This window comes from Drosophila grimshawi, unplaced genomic scaffold (genome assembly GCF_018153295.1).
Source record: "Drosophila grimshawi isolate 15287-2541.00 unplaced genomic scaffold, ASM1815329v1 contig_848, whole genome shotgun sequence".
Lineage (NCBI taxonomy): Eukaryota > Metazoa > Arthropoda > Insecta > Diptera > Drosophilidae > Drosophila > Drosophila grimshawi.
Genome location: NW_025063692.1, coordinates 2,756,696 through 2,779,957, shown reverse-complemented (window position 1 = coordinate 2,779,957; position 23,262 = coordinate 2,756,696). Strand labels below are relative to the sequence as shown.

Genomic DNA, 23,262 nt, shown 5'->3' with positions numbered 1-23,262 from the left:
AGGGGGGCGGGGCGAACGGGGATTAGAGAGGTACATTGTGTGTGTGTGTGTGTGTGTGCCAGAGAGAGAGAGAGAGCGTGCAGTGTAAAACGTAGCCTTGATTAACCGTTATGCAAAGCCACACAGCTGATGGCAAAATAACAACAAAAGTTGAATTTAGCTTTGCTTGGGTTTTCTTTTGTCTTTTGTTTTGTTTGTTTTTGTTTTGGTTATGTTAAATTGAGGTTAGGTCGAAATTGGGCTATATTGACCTAAACAGAGTTAATCTTGTTGCTCTCAATTAGCCTTGCCTCAAGTGAGATCAGTTTCGATTTGGGTTTCTTTAAATTGAGGTTAGGTTAAAATTAAGTTTGCTTAAATTGAGGTTATGTTGAATCGAGGTTAAGTTGAATTCAGAATTGGTTAAATTTGCTCGGTTTTTGGATTGTAAGGAGAGAGTGAGACAGACAGACAGCGAAAGAGTGAGGGAGAGACAGAGACGAGAGCGAAAGAGAGAAAGAGAGATGGGGAGGGAGAAATAGCGCGAGAGAGAGAGACAGAGACAGAGAGAGAGATATAGACAGGGGTGTTGTGGGTGTGTAGGGGCCAGTTTTGCTGCGCCTACAGATCAAAATAAAACTCAACAAGCATTGCCTAAAACTGGTTTACCCTCAGCTCATTGCCCTGCAGCTGAACGAGCCGGAATGCCTCCCGTATGGTGGGCGTCATCAATAGCTTTAGATTCTCCTCGGCCTCGTTGGGCAACGAGCGGAGCAGCTCCATCGATGCGACCACCAATTGAGCGAGTGCTGCCCGCTTATAATTGGAATCCCTAAGTATGCTCGTCGCCCGCTGCTGCTCAATCTCCGGTGAGATCGACTCCGATTCCGTCTTGGCCGCCTGACGATTTGTGTCGAACGGATTGCTCCGGCATTTGGGTTGAAATTCACTGATCAAGGTGGTCATCGTTACATTTTCATCATCCTGTTGCTGTTGCTGCTGGTGCTGCTGCTGATTCGATTTGCTGGGCGTCGACGTTGACGTTGAAGTCGGATCGCAGTTGGATAGATCCGTGGTTGTCTCGCTGTTGCCATTGAGCGCCAAACACATGGACTTGGTGGCCACCATCGGCAGCTTCTGTTGCTGGCCACGCAACAGTTTGCCATTGTTGTCGATGTCGTGCAGCGTCGAATTGCTCAGATAAAGTTCACACACGAGATTCCACGCATCCTGCAGACAGAACAGATACCGCACAAAGTTCTCCTTCTTCTTCACGGTGGTCGTATTCAGACGCGAGCACGACTCCAATATGAAATTTAAATCTTCAGCGCCCAGATTGTAGACGACAATATCATTGAGATGCGAGTCGACGAGCGCTATATAGTAGATCATCCACGATGAGGTCATCTGTTTGTACAAATTGGCGGCATACTCAATATTCGAGACCTTCTGCATGAGAAACTTGAGGCCGGGACGGGAATCGAACTCCAGAGCGGACATCAGATACTGTTTGACGCAGCGCAAGAGTATCTCCTTGGAGCGAAAGTCCAAATCATAATCGTGACTGGGCGCCGACGTCGATGAGGCATAATTGTCAAAGATGCACGTGGAGACCGCCTGCGGGACACATTTGAGGCGCGACAACAACAATTTGGCCACCAATTGGAGCAACATTTGATTGGCCAGCAGACCTACAACGAGATTCTTGAACGGTATGCGTATGACAAAGTTATCCAGATTCGAATTGAAGCCATTGTTCAGGGGATACAGCAGAAAGGAATAGCTCCGATCATCGGTCAGTTGGGCCGATGAGCTGCTCTTGCATTGCGGCGCCAGAGCAGCGGACGACGCTGCTGTTGCCGCAGCCGAAACGGATGCGGATGCGGTTGCCGATGAAGAACCGTTTGAGGCGGTGGATGAGGAGCAGCCATTGCTAGTTGGCGTTAGAGTTGCTGATGGCGTTGTCATATTCGGTTCACGTTGATTATCGGAGAGAAAGACCTGCTGGGCGAGCGCATAGATGCGTGCCAGTTCCTCCAAGGTGCTGTCGCGTCGTGCGGCTACCTTCACATTGGCACAATCCCCGTAGAAGCTATTCGATTTCTCGTGAAAGGCGAACGATAGCTGACGCAACGGGGCAATTGTCACGGTGCACGCTCGATGGATCGCCGAGCAGGCGATCATCCATTGCGACTCGTTGAAAAGCATGCCCGTCGAGAGAATGACGTGCTTGAGACAGGACACCGATATCCTGGCAATCGACTCCTGTGACTGGGCAGCACACTCGATGAGCACAAGGAGCAATTGCTTCAGCGCCAGCGTTGCCGAGCTCGATATCTTTGTGGGCGACTCAATCAGATTGTGATTCACATTCACATTCACGGCGGGATGTGTCGGATTGTGATTGCTTCTTGGATGATTCGTGTGCTCGTCGCTGGCCGAGCTGCTGCTGCTGTTGTTGTCCGCATATTGCTGGCCGTGTTGCTGCTGCTGCTGTTGCTGTTGCTGCTGCGAGTGCTCCATGGGCTCGGTGACAAACTTGAGCTTCGAATAGAGCAGATTATCGGAGGGATGTACGATCTGGGCGAGACGTGTCTTGGTGCTGGCACCAAGTCGCCGCTGTTCCGGCACAGACTTCTCAATGAACTCAACAACCAGATCGGTGGTCATGCAACAGCAGTGCTTGAAGTTCTTCTCGTTCTGCTGCCAACTGGCACCGGTCTTGTTGATGTAACGCAACCAATCCTGTATCATGGGTATCAGCAGATGATTGATGCAATAGAAACCGAAATCGATGCCGGGACTGTTTAACAGATTCTTGAACAGTTTAAATATCGTTTGCAAGATGGGTGCCTGATGCGAATAGGGGCAAACGATCAGTGAATTGGTCAGCCCATCGAGCAGCAGGAACCACACTTTGAGCACACCCGACGGCTTGTCCATCTCATCGATCTTCACAATCGTATCCTTGTCGATGTGCAGTGATCGATACGAGATCATATACTGTTCGTTCTTCGTCTGCAGATAATCGTTGCCAAAGTACGTGAAATTCTCCATCGAGCTGGGTATGTTGGCGTCAATGATATGCGTATACGAGATGCCCTTAATCTTGTACGTCGAGTGGAAATTGGGGCACTTGGGCATGCTGTACATGAAGCCCAAAATGCTCGAGCAACGCTCGAGAAAACGCAGTGTTTCATGCAGGAAATCTGTGGGTCGGAATGCGGCATTATTATCGTTATCATCGCTGCACGCAGCATTATTATTTGAACCAGCACCGCTACCGCCGCCGCCGGATATCTCCAGATAGGATAGCAGACACAAGATGCAATCGAGCCCGGCGTTGGCGAAGACCAGCGTATTGTCTGAGTCGAGGAAGACGCGAAAGATATCGATGATGTTGCTCATATTCAGCATCCGGCTACGTGCGTTGCGTAACGTTCCAAATAGTGGCCGCCAGCCGGAACGGATTTCGGTGCGATGTGCCTCAACGATCTCATAGAGACAGGCCACAATCTGATCCTGTACATCCACATCGCAGGTGTCCATGCTCAGCAGATTCTCGAACGGTTTCAGCAGCGCCTCGTTAAAATGGAAATACGGCAATTCCGATTGCTCGACGAGCAGGGCCGTTATTATATCATGTATATACTCGATGGCCCGCTTCGAGATCATCCGATCCCGATGGCAGGCGGCCTAAAAAGAAAGAAGCAAAATTAACTTGAATTCAACTTGAGTGTAAGCGAGTTTAAACCAAACTAAGTCTCGAATGGCTCTCGACTAGACACCCGCCCGCAGATACCCTGGAGTACTTCAAAATACAAAATACCCTTTTGCTTAATCAAATCTGTGTTCCTGTGTACTTTGTAGATGATATATAAAAACAGAAAATCGGACGTTGCAGATAGCGCACAGACGCAATAAACAAATATGCCCCCGACCCCTGGACTACATTTAGATATGGGTTTTGACACCTGTCGCACCTGTCGGGCGGCCTGAAGTAAGCAGATAATATTAAGACATGGCATCTGTTAGCGCATAGATAGCAACTATTGATTGTTTGGGGGAACTTGTAAATAGAATGGCAACGGCAACAAACAATATAAAACAAATAAACCATGCATTATTACTCAATAAATCGGTACGAAAAGATCCCTTTGCGTATTCACTTCATTCTTCATTCAGCCCAATTTGTTCCAAGTACCGATTGCGGCGACACTTTGCTACTGGTACATGAACCGGTGGCATACCAAACACATTTCAGCATATCCAAAGAATTCACATTCAAGAGTCAATTCTTACAGTATATATTTAACTGTCTGTCTTTTAGTCTGCCTCTCCGTCTGCACGAGCAAACGAGCATTTGAAACATTGGTTTCCAATTCTGATTCCCAATTACTGATTCCCCTTTGAATTGGTAGACAAACCAGTTCCGCTTCCAATTCCAATACTTATCTGAACTTGGAACTAAAATGTAATTCATGTCAGGTAAAAACCGATCAAGAATGATCCCGAATAAATGTGCAATATGCTTTCTTCTGCCTTTTGCATACTGTTGCACGACGTCCGATATACCCATTTCTGAACTAATACAGATCATAGTTGAATATGCACTTACATCCATCAGATGCGGTCCTGTTATGGCCCAGACTTTGAGGACGTGCAGCAGGGGACGCGAGCTGCGGAACACTTTGAGCGTAACATCCCCGATGCGATGCAGCAGCAGGGACATAGGCAACGAGTCCAGCTTCTTCCAGCCCTTGCTTGGCCACCAAATGCGTGTGGTGCCGCCGCCGCCGTTGCTGCCACTGCCACCGCTGTTGCTGTTGCCACCAACGTTGGCGCCCTTGCGTGCCGCCTGGCTCTTGTAGAGTTGATCGCGTGAGGCGCGACACAGATGCTTGAGGAATTGACACAAGGATGGCAGACTCAAACGCTCGGCGGCATCGCTGAACAGATTCTCGGCCTGGTGCGACAAGGCGCACAGCACCTTCGATGTATCGCTCTGGCTAAGCAGCACCGTCTCATTGGTGCCCGAATAGACCTTCAGTATCGATGTGACGTTCGTATTGGGACTCTGCATCGGCGCCTGCAGGAAGCTATACACATCCACGCTGCGAATTAAGATCAACAAAATGCTCAGTTGCTTGGCTGTAAAACTACTATGATTACGAATAGGGAATGCTCGACCAACAGGATCTGAATGACACTGACACTGACGCTGACCCTAAACCAAGCTGTTAAAATGACCAAAATTGGTAAACAGTCAAATATGACAGACTATACTCAGTTGGTAATGCTGATTATATATATATATATATATATATATATCTGTATATATATATATATATATATATATATATATATATATATATATATATTTATATATATATATATACTGCAGCCTAGTTAGATCTAAAGTGCACCCTTCTGAGGAAAGTGCCTGAGGATTTCTATGTCTTCTATGTCTTCATCGTCTTCTGGCTATGAAGTGCTTTGGGGTTTACTGCAGTTTCCTCATCTAACTAAGTATCTATCTATGATTTGTCTGTCAATCATATGATTTGTGGGTAGTGGGTATGTCACAGGGCTCACCACGTTTCATCATCGTCGATGGGTATGGAGGATAGATTGAGCTTGTCGTGAGCGTTGCCAGACGCACTGTTGAGCTTCTCGCCCGTCTCCAGGTCGCGACGACTGCTGCCTGGCGAGGCGGCTATCGATGGATTCTGCATGCTAAAGATCTCGTGCTCCAGCTGGCTGACATGGCGGCAGACGGCAAATATGCTCTGCCAGCAGTCGGCGCTGTAGCTGCCCAAATTGAGGCCACCAGTGAGTACGACATCCATGGACATGGCTTGGCTGGCCGAGATCCGTGGCCCGCTCGTTCGACACACGTTCGAGGCCAACAAATTGAGTATCTTGCCAGCCAAATGCTGCAGATTCAAGCTGTTGCTCAATGTGGCCGCCTGCGTGTTGGAATTTTCGAGAGAGATTAGTTCAACGAATGGATATATATATATATATATATGTTGTCCTAATCCTTACCGAATGCAGTCCATCGAGACACATGGCGTAGAGTGCCTCACCGTTGGACTTGTTCGTTTTGGCCTTCACGCGCAGCGTACGCTTGGAGAGAGCGACCAGCTTGTTGGAGGCGGTACTCTGGAGATCGCCCAGCCCCGAGCTGAGCACAATGACCATTGAGTCCCAGCAGCAGGTGAGCAATCGACGTGACAATTTCTTGGCGGCCTCGCGTCGTTTCTCGTGCTGTTGCTCATCGTCGCCGCTGTGCTGCTGCTTCACGGTGGCCGTCTGCAGACGCTGCCACTCGGATAGCATTTGAGTGTTGGCCAGTCCGCCGGCATCGCACAGCATATCGACAAGGGCGCAACGCTGGCCGCTCCCATCGAGCTGTTGACGCGTCATCGATTCGAGCACATTCGAAACGATCACCGATTGATACAGTTCACAGAGCCACGGCGATGATAGATAGACGAGCACGCCCGTATTCTGTACGGAGGTGACAAACTGTTGCTCCGACATCGGCACCAGTATTGTATCCTTAGCCGATTGCGGCTGCTGTTCATAGTAACCGGTACGCATTAGCTGCAGGCTGAGCAACAGCGACGAATAGATCGCCAGATAGATGCCATCCGCATTGATGGCGGTCAGATTGTAATCAAAATCGGAATAGTTCATGCTATTCTCCTGACAAACGGCCGATGCGAACTCCTGCATTGCCTCGTCCAGTTCGACGCAGCTGCGCAAACGCAACAGTTTCGGCACCAGATCCAATCGCAGAGCACGTGCAAAATCTCTGGCATGCTGGCGATCATTGTCGCTGTCCGTCCGAATGGGGATGACGGGCGCCTCCAGGTGCGAGTAGGGCCAACGATTCTCGACACGTGACGTCTCATCGCTGGAGCTGCTCGGCTCATCGTCTTCGGGCCCCTCCGTATCGCCGGATCCATTCGATGCCGCATCCGGTTCGTGCGGCGGCTCACATTCGCTCTCCGAGCCCGACGATGTCTCGAACACATTCTGGCGGAACTCGACGATCGCATCGCGATACGGTGCCGGCAATCTGGCCATGCTCTGATATGTCAACGGGCCCGAGTAGTCGGCATCCTTGAGCAGATCATGCCGTCCATTCACCACCTGGACAATCTGGTCGCTGATCATCGATTCGGTGAGCTCGCCGCTGCACAACACCTGCAGACTGTCCAATAGTGCCACCATGCACTCCACGCTCGCCTGCAGGCTTGCCTCCGTTGCGCTACCGGCACTTGCACCATACGCGCACTCCTCCATTGCATCTACCAGCCTGGCCAACACAGAGAGAGAGAGAGTCGATTGAGATTCGATCAAGAAGGACAAATTATGTACTCACAGTCGAAAGAGGGCCATCTCATCGCTGCAGCCCTGGGCGGTGTTCTTGTCCACGTAGAGAATGACGGCCAGATCGATGAGTCGCTCGGGACACTTGAAGATCTCGCGAACACAACGCAGCGGCTCGGTGCGATTGAGTGGCGCCGGCAGAAGCACCATGCGATGGAACAGCGCCTCCAGCATCGGTCGCAGCGATCCATGAGCGCCGGCAATGCGCAGCAGCTGAATCGCCGTCAAATAGACGCAACGCGCTTGCGGCCCATCCAAGCCCGGCCCGGTGAAAAAGCCACGCGCCTCATTCTCAATCAGATGCAGTGCATCCCTATGTGGATGGATTAACAAATAAATGTTTGCATCGATTATAGATTATCGATTCTTGATTTAAGATTAGATTAGACCTACTTGTAGGTAAACTTCTTGTCCAGGTTAATGCGTCCCGGCGAGCCGAGCGCAGCGGCCAGCGTTGGGCAAAACTTTTGCCAGAGGAACGAGGTGAAGTGTGGATTGGCATGGACATTTCTGGGCAGCGCCGAGCTGAGAGTCAATATGCATTCGGTTAGATACAGTGAGCTGGGATTCTCGCATTTGCGATTCGGCGACGCATTGTTGACGTTGGGCTCGACGAGGCGACTGCAGAGCCACTGCATCACCGGTATCACCTCATTGTAGACAGCCGATGCCTGTGTCTGGGTCATCAGGCCCGCCGGTGCCGTCTTCTTTACCTCCTCGGCCTCCTCGATGAGGAAGGCGCAAAATGTGCGCAAACACTGCGATGCGGCCGCCAGCGATGCCGCCTTAATCGCCCTCGATCCCATCTCCCAGCATTCGCCACAGCGCGACAGTATCTCGATGAGCAGCCGGCCATTAAGGGTGCAGGCCGGGGAGCAGGCCATGGCCAGGAACAGGCGCAGCACATTCACCACAGTGTCCTCGCTGCTCGTCGATGGCAGTATGCCGTTCGTTGCCCGCAACAGCTGCGATGGCAGCCACACTGAATCATCCTCCGGCTCCAGGCCAATGTAGAAACGTTCATCCTTGATGACGCGCTGTGATAAAGTAAACCAAGATCTCTGTCAGCTTTTCTCTTTAGCAATATCAATATCAATGAACAATTTATATTTAATATACGCTCAGGGAAGCCAACTTGGTTCTGGCTGTATAAATTTCAGATCGGTTCAAGTTTAAAACCAAAACTGAGAATCGACATTCCCCGATTCCTTGACCGGGAATCAAATCGCTTGAAATTCATGACCAAAACACGACATTTGGATTCCTTGATAGGGAATCAAAGCGGAACCTTTAGCCGAAATTAACTGATTAAAAATCAGATGAAAACCCGGTTTAATTTCCCATTTCAGCAAACAGTTTTGCACTTTCAAATTTCATACAAAATCGCACTTGAATGTGGAAAAGTCAGCTTTGCATGCTTTTCTAATTTCATTTCGTTGCATTTTTGTTTTTTCTTCCTTTTTTGAAGTGCATTTCAATCAAATTAAAAACATTAAATGGTTTAGCGACTCAGAAAACGGTCCGAAGGGAATTTCTAATGCTCGCTTTGGCCTTGCTCTCACTTTTTCAACCATTTCCACATTTCCCCATTTCCCCATTTTCCCATTGCTTTGATGGATGCGCGCGGGAGAGAAAGAGAAAGCGACAACGGATGGATGGCTTATTGGGGGCAGGGGTTTAACTTAGTCCTCCCACTTGGCAATTAGCTAAACCCATTTCACAATTTGCACATATTCCGTGACTGTCCGTCGTCAGTCTGAGCATTTCCGGTGCGGATACAGCAGGGCGCACAATTGCCAGGGAACCCGTTCGATAATTGACTCGTCCGCCCTTTTTTGTATTAGTTGAATGCTTGGCTCTCAAGGATATAGAAGAGTATACTTGTTCCAGACTTGGAATCCATATAAATACATGTTGTGCAGTCGAAAGGATTCTGAATGCAAAACATTTAAAATAACTACAAAAATCATTGCATTTGTGTAGAATGTGCCTCTATTCGGATATGGGACTATTTTTAATACTTTGTTACAGGTCTTTGTTGCCATTAACAGGTGCGGCTTGGTTTGGTGACCCATACTTTTCAAAGATCCACTTCATTAACATTTCATCATAGCATACCCTCTTCATGTATCTCTAAGGGTAGATCTAGATCCCAGAACCAATATGAAAAACACTGATCTGATCATAAAATAAGCAACGTTTTCAATTGATTTATCCCCAATCTTCGGTTAACCTATCAAAAGTTGTTAACTGTTTTATGTGTTATTGTATTTTCGTGATCAATCGACTGTGAGAGTATTTAATCTTCGGCATGCGAGAGATAGCTGGCTGCTTTCAGTTCACTTTAGTTTTCTTTCGTTGGTTTTTATTTTTTATTTGTTTTTATTGCACTTACATGGAGGCCATTGAGGCCCATTGTGATGAACTTTGGCCGCTTCGTGTCCAAGGCCATTTGCAGGGCCGTAAAGCAAACGGAGCGCAATTCGTGCGATGGATCCCTGTGCATGCCATGCTGTCGATAAAGTTTATCTGCAAACACAAATGGGGCAACACTGGCAACTGATTATCAACACACATACACATCAAAATAACTGTTAATGGAGTGAATGAAATAAATAAAAAACGTTGCCTACTTTTCCGCATCTGCGGTCAAAAGCAAAAGAGAGGCACAAGCGGGCATGAAAGAAACAAAGGAAATGCCAATGATTGTCACCAAAAAAGGGGGCGACTGAGGGAAGGGGGAGACAGAACAGGACACGACAACAACAAAAACAACAGCGGCAGCAGTAACAGCAACAACAACTGTAAAATGAACAACAAAAGCTAAAAAGGAAATTGCGTTTTTGCATGTTTTCAATGCGCGCCTTATTGCCTTTCAGCCTTCGCCTTTTTACCATTTAATTGCTGTGGCTGTTGTGGTTCTGTTTGTTGTTGTTATGGTCACAACTTTACACACACTCACACACGTATACGTGTGCAATCATTTACCGTAAGCTATTTGTGCCGTTTGTCGCAGCGCATTGTGCTTGGTGCCCGTTGACTCCTTGATAATTAGCAGAAAAAGGTCTTCCATATTGCACACACACACACACGCACACACATGTGCGACTTCTCACTTCGTCGTCGTCGTCTCTCTCTCTCTCTCTCTTTCCCACTCTAGCGATCTGACTGATTGCTGTTGTTTCGCTTGGCGCTGTTGCTTTAGGTATTCCTGTTGTTGTTGTTATTGTTAGTTGCCTTTTACGCTTTGTTGTTACTGTTTGTGGGGTTACTCAGGCAGGCGCGAATGTTTCGCCTTTGCATGTCATCAACATCAACTCAATTAACGCCAGCGCCTGCAAAAAAAAAAAACAAACAAAAACTGAAATTATATTGGAGTAAAATCAATAATCAAGTATAACGGTAACGAAGTGCACTCCAACGGCACATTGTAATTCGCTCGCCATATTGTTTATATTGCCAACATGCCTATGCATGTGTGCGTGTGTGTGTGTTTTTTTGCATGCATATGTATTGCTGTTGCTCTTGGCGACCACTTGCAAGTCTCATGAGTCACACGCCCACTCGAGCGATAACAAAACGCATACACACACACACAAACACAAACACACGCACACACGTCGCACGCACACACAAAAAACAGACGAAAAGAAACTTTGCTCTTGCATTTTGCACCTTCATAAAGTTCAAACAGTGTGTATCCGTTTTCCTTGAAAAACTTTTTCTACATAAAATGGCGCATACACAAACACACACACACGTACACACATACACACACATACGTGCACTGCTGCAACGTTCGCACTTTAAAATTGAATGTCCTTTTTCATCCCATATGCTACAAACACTCACACACAACTACAAATCACAATCGCCGCCACACTTTCAACAGCAGTTTTGTGATTTTTTGTTTGCTTACACTTATGCGTTTCTTCTTCTTCTTTAGCCATTGCGGTTTTATGCAGCGTTTATTGTTCAACTCTTGTCTACCACTTGTGGTTTTTCAACGCAGTTTCCTTCAGTTTTCTTAACTGCTTTTTTTACTTAGAAGGAGCGCCGCAGTTTTAGTCGATTGCGTGCTGCGAGTCAAATGCTGACAGCAACTAAAACTGAAAACAATTCCTTTTTACGCTGCTTGCTGCTGCTGGTAAAGTACAATACATGCACACGAACATAGATCCCACACATATGCATATGAACCGTTACTTGCGCGCAAAGCGCATGCGATTTAAACGTAACATTAGTTCGCACTCTCTCATTGCCATGAGAAAGAGTAAGGTCTCCTTGGGAGCAATATGCATCCGTCACAACGTTTGTGTCTGGCATTTTGACTGGACGCGTGGGCTACGGCAAAGTCGGATAATCTTAATCATATTTGTTATCATCATTTTGTAAAATTTTACATTTTTGAACATACCAAAATCAGAAATTTATTTAATTCACGCACAACTTGTTTGGGAACTCTATGAAATTGTGACGTAGTCCGTGTCATATTCAAGCGCACAATGTGTGTGCCTCGTTAACCGTTATGCCATTAACAGCTGATTTGTTGTGCTGCCCAATTAATGGAAAATCAATATGCAGCGTCCAGAAGAACAGGGAATAATAAAATTAAAACTGATTAAAAACTGATTTGCGAATGTATTTGGATTTGTTTCATTGTCGATATTAACTTGTGTCGCCGCAAATTGTCTGGCTACGCTTGGTGCTGTTTTGGGTAGCACAACAATGTGGCAGCTCTGGCAAACTAACTGGACGCTGGCCATCGCCACAGGTGGTTGCTTGCATGCAAAGGCGCGCATGTGAGTCCTTTACACACCCCCTCCCCCTGCCACCCCTTCCATCTATAACCATTTTGAAATGCAGTTATATCCTTTGTATCTATTTCGATTTTTAAATAGTTCCAACTGGCGCAATAGGCAAAAAAAAAAAAACAAAAATAGAGTAGAAAAGTAATAATTAAATAGGAAGAAATAATCCTGCTGCTTAGCGTCCGATGAGACAAGGATTGCATGGCTAGTGTTGCTCCAAAATTGCCAGATTGCCAGTTAGTTGATTAGTCTACTACTTAACGGGCCTCGATTTCCACAGGCCATCGTTGAGAAAATGATACGTCTCAATGCCGATGCCTTTATTCACTTTTAAGCTGCAACAAAAGCATGTCAATAATATATATACACACATATATATAGATACATACATATCCTCTGTGGATAGCGTGAGGAGGCCAATGGCCAGCGCGTGCTCCTTGCCCTCGGCCATTATGGCGACCACTGTGCCCTTCTCCGACGTCGTCATGCAGGCGCCCGGCGATGTTAGGCCCGGGCACATAACATTCGCGCCGCTCAATACGAAACGTATGGCACCCTTGTCCACTTGCTGCATGGTCACAAAATATGGGAACTTGTGGAGCAGACGCAACGTGGGCATCCATGGTCCGTCCCTATGCCGAAAAAATACCTGCTCACCGGCACCATTCAAAAGCAGCTCAATGTGATCGTGACTGCAGTGGCAAATTGTTGAATTGTTATTATGGTTATGCATTGCATGCAAATGCGCTTACCATTTGGCAATGCGATAGGAGTCCTTTTTGGGCAGGATCAGATCAATGTGCGTCTCCAGTTTAGGGTATGCCTCCAATAATTTGGCACGTATGCCTTTCTGTACGGATGATTTGAGCTGCTGTATCGATGAGATACTGTCCTTATCTTCGAATCTAGATCATGGTGTTTCAGTTTCAGTATTTATCGGTTAGTAGTGCAGTCGCTCATTTATACGTACTTCTTAAACATTTTGCGAAATTTATTTCAATTTAAAGGTGGCCGACAAAATCGGCACAAGCAATAAGCGAATTCTACACAAAATAATGCCGGCGTTGCCACACCGTTCTAAAGATGCCTCATTGTCACTTGAAAACCATCGATATCTGGCATATCGATAGACAGCAAGGGCTGCGAAAACATCATAGTCAGAGTATAAGAAAATGTTAAAATTATACCTGTTTTTGTTATGGAGAGAGTTTTTGCAAAATCAGAGTAGCGTTTCAAGTCAAGATTGGGCATCATCAGAAGCTAGCGTCATGTTTTTCAGTTATCGTTTATCAAATAAAATTAACTAATTATGTGGCTATGTGGCAACGCCCGAAGTAGCTTTGCGTTGCCAGGCTGCTAAAGTTGAAGCCAGCTACACTTTTGTAAACATTAAAAACAGTCAACAACATTTCAATCAAAATAATACAAATAATAATGTCGCTTTTTCCGGCATACGGCGCCGACGGAAAAAATTCAAAGGCGAATGTTGTGAATGCCACAGAACAGCAGCAGCAGCAGGAGCAGCAATTGAGCGGCGCAGGTATTTGCTATTATTTAGTTATGTTTGTTTTTGTTGATTGGTTTGAATTACAATTTGGAAATCTTTTAGCCGGCGCATCCTTCGAGGCGAAGTCTGCCAAATGGCAAAGCAATCCCAGCTTCGAATTGCCAAATGAGGTCGCTGTGACTGTGACAGATGCGAAACCAGACAGCGAATCGGATTCCAAATCGGTTTCCCAATCTGATTCCGAATCGGAATCCGCATCAAGTAAGGCCGGCAGTGAGGGATGCAGTGCGAACAAGCGTCCACTCGAATTTGCCAGCAACGTTGAGTTCTACGTGGACAAGTCCTCGAACAAGGTGCACCTGGAATGGCAGACATTGCCGCGCCTCTCGCGTCCCCGCTACAAAATCCAAATGCGTCGCTTGGCAGACGCACAGCGTCCCAGGCACCACAGCCAGCCGCACAAGAAGCGCAAACGCCACGCCAGCAAATTGCTCAGCCAAAAATCTCAGGCGATAGCCAAACCAAGCGCAATCGAGTCAATCACGGCCAGCAGCAGCCGCATGGAACGCATTCGAGAGCTAAAAATAGCGATTGGCAGCGAGCCGCAGCAATTAGACAGTTGGCTCGAGCTGCATCGGCTGCTGGGCGAGAATGTGTCCAAGAGCAATCGCTTGGCCGTTGCCGAGCAGCAGTTGCATCAGCTGGAAACGGCACTCGATCATCATCATCCGGGCAATGAGCGACTGCTGCAGCTATACGTGGAGACAACGAGTGCCACCTATCCGGATAGTCAGGTGAGTGCTGCTCCCTCAACACCTGGACAGCAAAATAGCTATGATCTGATCCTAATCCTCCCATTCCCAGGTGGCCACAAAGATTGAGGAGCTGCTGCGACGCACGCCGTACGAGTACACGTTGTGGACGGCGCTAATAATGAGCACACAGGGCACAATGGCCCGTTGCAATGTGCCGGATGTGTTGCAGCTGTACGAGCAGTGTATGCGACGCATGCATCTCGGCCCGAAGGATCAGGGCCAGCAAACAGATGAACTGATGCTCAAACTGTATCACAATTGTGTCCTCTTTCTGCGCCAATCGGCGAATTTGGAGCAAATGTTTGCGCTGCTTCGCCTTGCATTGGAATTGAATTTTCCCCGCACCGATTTCGTGTGCTTTGCGGCCAGTGTCCAGGATGAGCAGCCATTGCTGGATTACGAGGAGTTGGTGTTGCGCTCGGGCATGCCCATGCCAGAGATTTGGACACGCATCGAGCGACTGCGACAGGCCTATCAATTTTTACCATATCCACAACAGCAGCAGGAGCACCACGAGCACGAGCAGGAGCAACTTGATCCGCAGCGCTGCGTTTACAGTTCGGATGTCTGCCATTATATCTATCCGCTGAAGGAGCGTGCGAATACTCTGCACTTGCTCCTGCTCACCGTACAGCTGACCAAATTGCCGCTGGTGCGCAGCAATTCTCTGGCGGATCGCCTCGCGGCTCGCATCTCCCAAATCGGTGATTCGGACGCCATTGAAATGCTGCTCGGCTCTTTGGGGGATCGGTTGAGCTATGCGCTGCCACCGGAACGCGATGGCGTCTATTGGTCGGCCGTGTTGGAGCTGTCCCGGCAGCTGTGCGTTAGTCCCAGCTATATGCCGCACACAATCGGATTTGAGCTGTATCAGCGATGTGTGGCGCAACTGTTGCTGCAGTGCAGCAATGCATTCGATGATGACGATGATAATGAGCCCAAGCGGCGCATTTTCATAGTGCTCTCGTTTCGGTTTCGCCGGCTCTGTCTGCGTCTGTTGCAGCTGTGTGGCAAGCAGACGGATCGCTATGTGGCCAGCACAAGGAAGGCGATGCGTCAGCTGCTCATCCATCAATCCAATCGTTGCGTCACTCGCTTCTTCACCGAACTGGCCATGTTCGATTTTGAGGCGCTCGCCGACAAAACGAGCGCTCTTCAAACACTTCAACGTCTGATCAAGGGCGACCAGGATGCGGATGCGGATGCGGATACGGATCTGACTATGGATGTGGATCGATTGCATGCTTTGCTCATCTGCACAGAGATGATGATCGGGCAGCAGCGTGGCAGCGAGGCGTTGCAGCTGCTAAACAGCAGCTTGCCACACGGTCGCCAACTGTTGGATGATGCTCTGCGTGCTGAGCCGGAGACTGAGACGGACAGGGCTATGCCGCTGGAGGATTACTTTGTTCCCGATCGCCTATTGCTCTTGTTGCGCTTGCATTGCCTGCAGCTGCATCTCGATGCGCAGACGATGGCGGCAGAGCAGTTGCTGGAGCAACTGCTTCAACAGCCTCGCTTTGCACTGGAGACGAGCTCGGACTCCAGCACCTCCAACTCGTCCTACTGCTGCCATCGGCGAGAGCAGCTGCGTGAATTGCAGCTGCTGCTGTTGCAGTTAGCCGGCAAAGCAGCGTCGCAACGGCTGGTTGGCTTCCTCGAGGAATCGCTCGTCGAGTTTCCGCGCAATCTGGCGCTGCTGCAACGCTGGAGCAGCCTCGCCTCGCTGCCCTGGTACAAGCTGCGTATGCGACTCATGCACACCCGTGCCGGCATACTGTCACTGCTGCATCTCGTGCTTGCCGCACGCTGTCGCTGCGTGGAGCAGCAGCAGCAACAGCAGCAGCAGCCTGATCTCGACGAGCATCTGCATTCACGTGCACATTTGCAGCAGTTGCTGCAGAATCGTTTGCTGAGCATCTTTGAGACACTGCTGCCAACGAATCCGCATCGCACCCAGTTGGAGGCCGAGCAGTATGCGATTTTGCGTCGCAATTCGCTTTATTGGCGCCTCTACTTGCGCACCCTGTCGACGGAGCAGACGAGCTTTGAGCGGAGCAAACGTTGCCTGCTGATGGCATTGGATGAGTGTCCCTGGGACAAGGCGCTCTACATGGATGGGGTGACGTATGTGCCGCAGGAGTTGGCCAATCTGCAGGACGTCATGATGGAGAAACAGTTGCGCATCTATGCCATTCCCGAGGAACTCAATGTTCTGCGCGATGCATAGCAAAATTCACACAAGAAAAATTTAAAGGTTAGTGCGCAATTTGAATTTCGATATGTATATTTGTTATCGATCGACAATCGACAATTAGCGATATACATGTCACGTTAAGCAACAGTGTAACAGCGCTGTTAGGAAATGGCGCCAAAAACAAAATATAAAAAAACGCCAGTCTGGCAACAATGGCAATTTACAACCAAATATGAAGATCGACAAAAAGAAGAACATCAGAAGATATCAAGAACACGAACTGTATCTGTAGCCAAGTAAGAAAATGGAAATAATAAAAAAACGTAGCATACTTTTGAGGTTAGTTTCATCATATATTGTAAAAAAAGAAATAAGCAAAACGATTGCATTTCTGTGTTGCTACATATAAAAATGGTATATATTACTTTCGAATAATACGTTGAGTGGCGTATTAAGTACAATTTGTACACTTGGCAACACTGATTATAACGTAAAACGCACATTTTTGTGTGTGTGTGTGTGTTTGGGAGGGTGTAAAAGTCAGTTTCATATTGAGAAATGGCTTGCGCGCGTTTTATGAACTCCCATTAGAAAACATATACATTTCGAATATATTCATTGCTTCCGCCGTATAAGAGAGTGAAGAGCAAAGAGCAAAGTTCAACAAATATTGCGTATACGCTATGCAGGCAAAGCTCACCCAAAGCTTACGCTCAAATAACATCTCTGACCATGAAAATAACAGCAGCTATAGCAGCAACAGCAGCAGCGAAAGCAACAGCGAAAGCTCCTTGAGCCAAAAATGGGCTCAGCTGTATGACATTTAACGCCTCTGCGTCCTGGGGCCCGGCCCGGCCTGGACACACTGTTAAAGTCGCTGGCGTTGCTGTTGCGTTCGCCGCTAGTCGGTCAACAGCAGTCCAAGTCCAAAGACGTCGGACGCAGTTTTGAGCGAAATTCTCATTTGTAGCCGAAAGCGCGAAAGTAACAAAAACGAAATTTGCGTAAATATCGCCGATGCAGTTAAATATTGAGTTTTTTTTTTTCAATTAAAATTTAAACACAAAAAAAAATTATATATATATATATGCATATCTTTATATATGTATGTGTATATATATGTATATACATATTTTGTTGCACGGCGCCTGTTATTGTTGTTGTGTAAGTGTGTGCGGGCAGCAGAAGTAGCTTCGTTCACATCGAAAGCTTAACGACAGCCAGTGCGCTCTCTTTCCCTCTCTCTCTCTCTGTCTCTCCTAAGCACCTATTGCCGCCGCTGCGTAGTTGTTGCTGTAATACAAATAAAGAAACACGCATAACATCAAAAATTAACATAAACCACCGTTAAAAGCAGCGCCAACTGTGCGTGTGTGTGTGTGTGTGAATGTAGTTTCTTTTTTCCTTTCTGTTTTTGGTTGTTATCCTTTTAGGCAAGGCTTTTGACGCAATGACTTCAAGGTCTCCGCAGCGCTTCAGCGCCCACTCTAATAGTGCTCTCTCTCCCACTCAAAGTGCTTTATTTTGCTTTGCTTTCGCGCTCTTCCGCTCTCTCGCTCTCTGTCTATTTGAAAGTGTGTGTGTGTGTGTGTGTGTCGAAGCTCGCTCGCGGCAGCGGTCGAGCTGCTGCTTGGGCTGATTAGTTTAGTTTGTGATTTCAATATAATTAATTTCTGTTTCTGTAGCGGTTCGTTCGGACGTCGAACGTACGCTCGCTCGCTCGCTCGCCCGTTCGCTCGTTCGCCCGTTCGCCCGCTTGTTCCGATTGCTGGCTTCGCTTTCAGCTTCAGCTACAGCTACAGCTACAATTGTTGTGATTCAGTTTCTGTTTTCTGTTTTCTGCGTTCCGTTCATATCGCCTTCGTCTTCGTAACTATTTTTTTTTTCATTTTTTTTTATTTTTTAAAATATTTTTTTTGCCGTTTGCTGATTCGCTTTTGTAGCCGAGCGCGCGCGCTCTCTTCTCAAATGTGGGCATCGAACTCGGAACTCGAAATCGAAATTGCAATCGGTATATCGGTAATCGAAAATGTGCAACAATTGCTCAAAAATGCATATTCCCTGTGAGTGTGCGTGTGTGTGTGTGTAAACAGCTGAGGATAACGCCATCTTGTGGTTTGAGAGCGACTGCAACAAATGTTGAACAAGACAACATTCAACAACATGAAATATATGTATGTGTGTATGTTCGTAAATACATACATATTTATGTACACATGTCGCTTGAACGTGCCCATGTGCGCCTTTTCTTTCCCTGTGTGAATGTTTTGTGTGCGTGTGTATTAGTGAGCCAAAAGAAAAATTAACATATTAATGAATTTCCAGTTTCATTTTTTTAGCTTATTTGCGTTCGGCTCGATTTTTAGAATTGCTTTTCATTTTGAAAACAAAAATTATTTTTATATATATGCATATTCATTTTGTATTTGCCTGAAAATATTTATTTAGTTTTATCTGCCGCCAAATCAATCAAAATATCAAAGAGCAGGCAACAACAACAACAAAAACAAGCACAAAGGAACATAAGATTAAAAACAATAGGAAGCAACAATAACAGCAAAAACGAACAAAACGCACTCATTAAAAGTCTAATAAAGTTTTTCGGTTTCATTATTACTGTTGCTGTTGTTGTTGTGTCGTTTTCAAGGTTTTATTTTTCGATTTTTTTTCTTTTCGCTGTGCGTGAGTGTATGTGTGTGTGTGAGAGAGTGTGTGTGCGTCTCGTATATTTCTATTTTATTTCATTTTCGTTCGATTTTATTTTGGTGTTAGTTTTGTTGTTTTTCTTCGTCTTCGCCTGCTTCTTCTTCTTCGTTTTCAATTTGAACGCATGTCAAAAAGTGTCGTCGACGCCGGCGCCAATAGCTAACAGTAACGTCAACTGCGGCAGCGAAACGACTGCGACGCTGAGCGCTAACGTTTAAAAAGTTATTAATTTTACTAACAATTAGCTTGACGTATTTGTTGCAAAATTCTCCTCAATTTAACAATAAACAACCTACACACACAAACGCATAGACAATTCGAGTTTTTTATTATAAGTATTATTTTGTTGTCTCCTCGCAACACAAAAAATTATTGCTGACGTCGCATCTGCCGCCGTCGCTGCAGCTGCGGCGTCGCGTCGCCTCGCCTCACGTCTCGCATACAAAGCATGAGAGAGAGACAGAGAGGCGAAGCTCATACACACACACACGAACACACAGCAAGTGCCTACCAATACCAGTGCAGCAGCAGCTGCTTAAAGCACAATACATAATTTCTTACCTTACCGTTTCCACACACACACACACACAGACATACAAAGAAACACAGAGACTAACCTGTAATGTAAGCTCTGATAAGCAAGTGAGTTGCGCTTAACAGCAAGTGTTCTCCGAATGTTAATCCAGAACATGCTTTTTCTAGTTACATGTGCATTAATGTTAATCATTATCAGCATCACTCAATGAACTGAGCTTGCTGAGCAATCTGATCGAACAGAGAGATTGAGAGTGAGAGAGAAACAGCAGAAGCAGCAGCAGCAACAACAAGTGTGCAAGTGAATTTTTATTTTTGACTGCACAGATTACGCATACGCAGCGTGGACTCCAAAGCGAGAGTGCAGTGTATACAATTAATAATAACAACAGTACTTTCTGCTTATGCAGTTGCAACAACAACAAGAACAGCAACAGTAACAGCAATCGAGATGGGACGTGCTAAATTGAGAAACTTTTAACATACAAATATGCACAAGTATGTATATGTACGTATATGTGTACATACTTAACAGTTTCGTCTCTCTGTGCGCGCGTCCGTGTGTGTGTGTACAAAGCTATTTTTGCGACGGTGAATTGGCAGCAGCTACCACCTGATGTCGTCGTCAACATCGCGGTTGACGCTCAACGTTTTGTCGTTAGGCCAGGTCGAGGCATTTCGCAGCAGCAGAGCGTTTACATGACCAGAGCAGGAATAGTTACAGTTTGGTGGAGAAGAGAGAGAGATATTGAGAGAGAGGGGGTGTCGGAAGTCAGTATCAGTTTTACAGTGGTCAATCGTGAAATAGAAACGTAATATTGTGATTTTGATTATCTCTTGTTATTTAACACGTTGAACTATAATGTATATATATAATATATATATATATATATATTTATTTATTTTCAAATAGAATAGAATTGAAAAGAATTAATTATTAATTATACATATGTAGTATTATAATATAATATAAATATGAAATGTTCTTATATTTTTGTTCATCTTCTGTAACACTGTAGAAGCAGAGAAAATACCGCAAAACTTGGTAAATAAATAACAAGCAACGGTGCTTCAAAAGGATGTGTGTGTGTCACAGAATGTGGCAATAGCCAAACATTCGCAAGATACGCAGTTGCGTGATTTATCAGTTAGACTACGTTTGGTATTCAATCATGCGCTCTCAACGACAACAACAACAACATCAACTACAGAAATTGTCACATCTTTAGCTCTATTTATAAACTAGTCGTCACACACACACACACAGATAAACACATTCAAGCAGCTGTGTCTGTATGTGTGTGTATGTCTATGTGTTGTATACGTAATATGGCAATGCCAGCTATTTGGCTCAGTTTTGAGTGCGCTCTGTAATTAACTGTCATACCGTTAGCACAAACTCACACAAACACACATACACACACACACACACATGCACACAAATACCAAACAGAGCAGAAGTAAACAAATGCTGTTGAATGAGAGAAAATGGGGAAGGGGGGGGTGTCGAGGGGATAATATGACAAACTGGCGAGAATAAACGAGAACAAGCGAGAACAAGCAGCGGGCGCATATTATATAATTTATTTATTGTTTTTTTTTTATTGCGCTCACAAAAAACTTTCGTTCATTCTTGTTGTTGTCGTCGTTGTTGTTGTTGTATTGCGATAATCTGCGTCTCCGTCTAGCAATTGCGATGCCGCTTTACGGCACTTGAACGTAATGCAAATACAGCGAGAGAGCACGAGAATGCGAGAGAGGGAGAGTGGCTATTGCTCGATGATGGCTGCGACTGTGACTGCGACCCAGGTGATTGACCCAGACCAGTGTCACTGTCACTGTCACTACTACTGCTGGTGCTGCTGCTGCTGTTGTTGCTGCTGTTGTTGCTGCTGTTGCTACTGCTTCTTCTTCTTTTACAACTACTTCCCATTAATTTTGTTTTGCGTGTTTGTTCCGCAATGTGTACAAGAAATTAGGTCGCACATTTATTAGGTGCTTGCCTATGACCCAAAATTACCACCCGCAACCACCCAACCCCTCACAACCCCACCCCACAATACATTAAGTAGACATTTATTTTCCATGCGTGCCTCGAGTATTTTTTTTCGACTTTTTTATTTTCTTTCGTGAAGAGGAAAAAAAAACAATAAAAAACAGCAAGGTTATACTTTATGCTCTTCTAAGCTCTTATACTAGTATTATGAGCGTTTTATTTTATAACAGCACACACACACACAGACGCACACACACGGAAATGCATGTGGCAAATCGCGAACTCAAAGTCAAACTCAAAAGTCAAAGCTCTCGCACAGAACTTTGGCGCTTTTTCCACTGACACCCAACACACACACACACACACACACGCACTCACACATACATGTACAAACTCAGCTGTGTGTGGCTGTTTGATGCTAAATGAAACAAGCAAAGACGCAGCTTTAACCGGTTTCCGAAGCTTGTGTTTTTTTGTATTTTTTTTTGGCTTTTGTTGTTGCTTTTCAACAACAACAGCAACAGGTGACAACCGAAAAAAAATTGATTAGCTATACATATATTAAAGTAACATTTTTTTCTTTTTGGTATTTTGTTAATTAGCAACAATAACAAAATCGAATGCGAAAAAAAATGTAAATAAAGTCATAAAAACGAGCTAAAAGCAGACGACAAACTCTAAAAACGAAAAAAATGAACATGGAAAATGTAATTTAAAATAAATTAAAAATCTATTAAAATCTTTTTTTTGTTGTGTATGTTTGTGGTCAACAACAACAACAAGTACAATAATAATAATAAAGCATTTTAGTTTAAAGTGTGTGTGTTTGAAACAAGTTGAAAAATTGAATAATGCAAACAACGAATAAAAAATGCTCTTTTATTTAACTTTTTTTTCTGTTTGTGTCTTCTTAGAGTTCACAATAAGTTAATGTAACAACAATGAACACCAGCCGACAGCAGTGCGACAAAACAACAACAACAACATTTACCTCTACGCCGCAACAGCTGTACAAATATTAACAAACAAAATAAAATATACAATAATTTAAAGCGAAAAAACAACAACAACCAGTGCAAAACTCCCAAGTCAACTTAAGAAAAATAAGCAGCAGCAGCTGCAGCAACACAAATATGCATACATAAAAATAAAATAAATAACAAACGAAGCAACAACAAAATACCAACCAAATAAATACCAAAAAAAATATTACAAACAGTGTCAATAATAACTGCAGGCATATTCCTAGCGGAAAGTGTATAAAATAAAATATATAACACATATTTAAAGCTTGCATAGGTTTTTTTTTATGTTTT

The 23,262-nt window shown here is 45.6% G+C and overlaps 3 protein-coding genes across 5 annotated transcripts; 1 reads left to right on the top strand and 2 right to left on the bottom strand.

Annotated features, from left to right (window-relative positions):
* Nucleotides 1-512: 512 nt before the first annotated feature.
* Nucleotides 513-10,493, bottom strand: LOC6569183 (brefeldin A-inhibited guanine nucleotide-exchange protein 3). 2 transcript variants are annotated; one of them, XM_001995677.3, is made up of 8 exons: nucleotides 10,369-10,493; nucleotides 9,776-9,909; nucleotides 7,774-8,417; nucleotides 7,373-7,693; nucleotides 6,028-7,306; nucleotides 5,575-5,948; nucleotides 4,598-5,093; nucleotides 513-3,675 (listed from the first exon to the last, which is right to left on the bottom strand). In XM_001995677.3, the coding sequence occupies exons 1-8, from the start codon at nucleotides 10,451-10,453 to the stop codon at nucleotides 634-636; spliced, it is 6,375 nt and encodes a 2,124-aa protein (XP_001995713.2). In that variant the 5' UTR covers nucleotides 10,454-10,493; the 3' UTR covers nucleotides 513-633. The 2 variants fall into 2 exon arrangements, with proteins under 2 accessions (XP_001995713.2, XP_032597271.1); XM_032741380.2 differs by having other exon boundaries at nucleotides 5,578-5,948.
* Nucleotides 10,494-12,241: 1,748 nt separating this feature from the next.
* Nucleotides 12,242-13,246, bottom strand: LOC6569181 (malignant T-cell-amplified sequence 1 homolog). The gene is made up of 4 exons (XM_001995675.2): nucleotides 13,162-13,246; nucleotides 12,944-13,096; nucleotides 12,581-12,883; nucleotides 12,242-12,526 (listed from the first exon to the last, which is right to left on the bottom strand). Exons 1-4 carry the CDS (start codon nucleotides 13,170-13,172, stop codon nucleotides 12,445-12,447), a joined length of 549 nt encoding a protein of 182 aa, XP_001995711.1. The 5' UTR covers nucleotides 13,173-13,246; the 3' UTR covers nucleotides 12,242-12,444.
* A 342-nt stretch (nucleotides 13,247-13,588) lies between these two features.
* Nucleotides 13,589-23,218, top strand: LOC6569228. 2 transcript variants are annotated; one of them, XM_032741453.1, is made up of 4 exons: nucleotides 13,589-13,731; nucleotides 13,801-14,492; nucleotides 14,563-16,770; nucleotides 22,861-23,218. In XM_032741453.1, exons 1-3 carry the CDS (start codon nucleotides 13,626-13,628, stop codon nucleotides 16,741-16,743), a joined length of 2,979 nt encoding a protein of 992 aa, XP_032597344.1. In that variant the 5' UTR covers nucleotides 13,589-13,625; the 3' UTR covers nucleotides 16,744-16,770; nucleotides 22,861-23,218. The 2 variants fall into 2 exon arrangements, with proteins under 2 accessions (XP_032597344.1, XP_001995710.1); XM_001995674.2 differs by lacking the exon at nucleotides 22,861-23,218 and adding an exon at nucleotides 16,832-17,045.
* The last annotated feature ends 44 nt before the right edge of the window (nucleotides 23,219-23,262 follow it).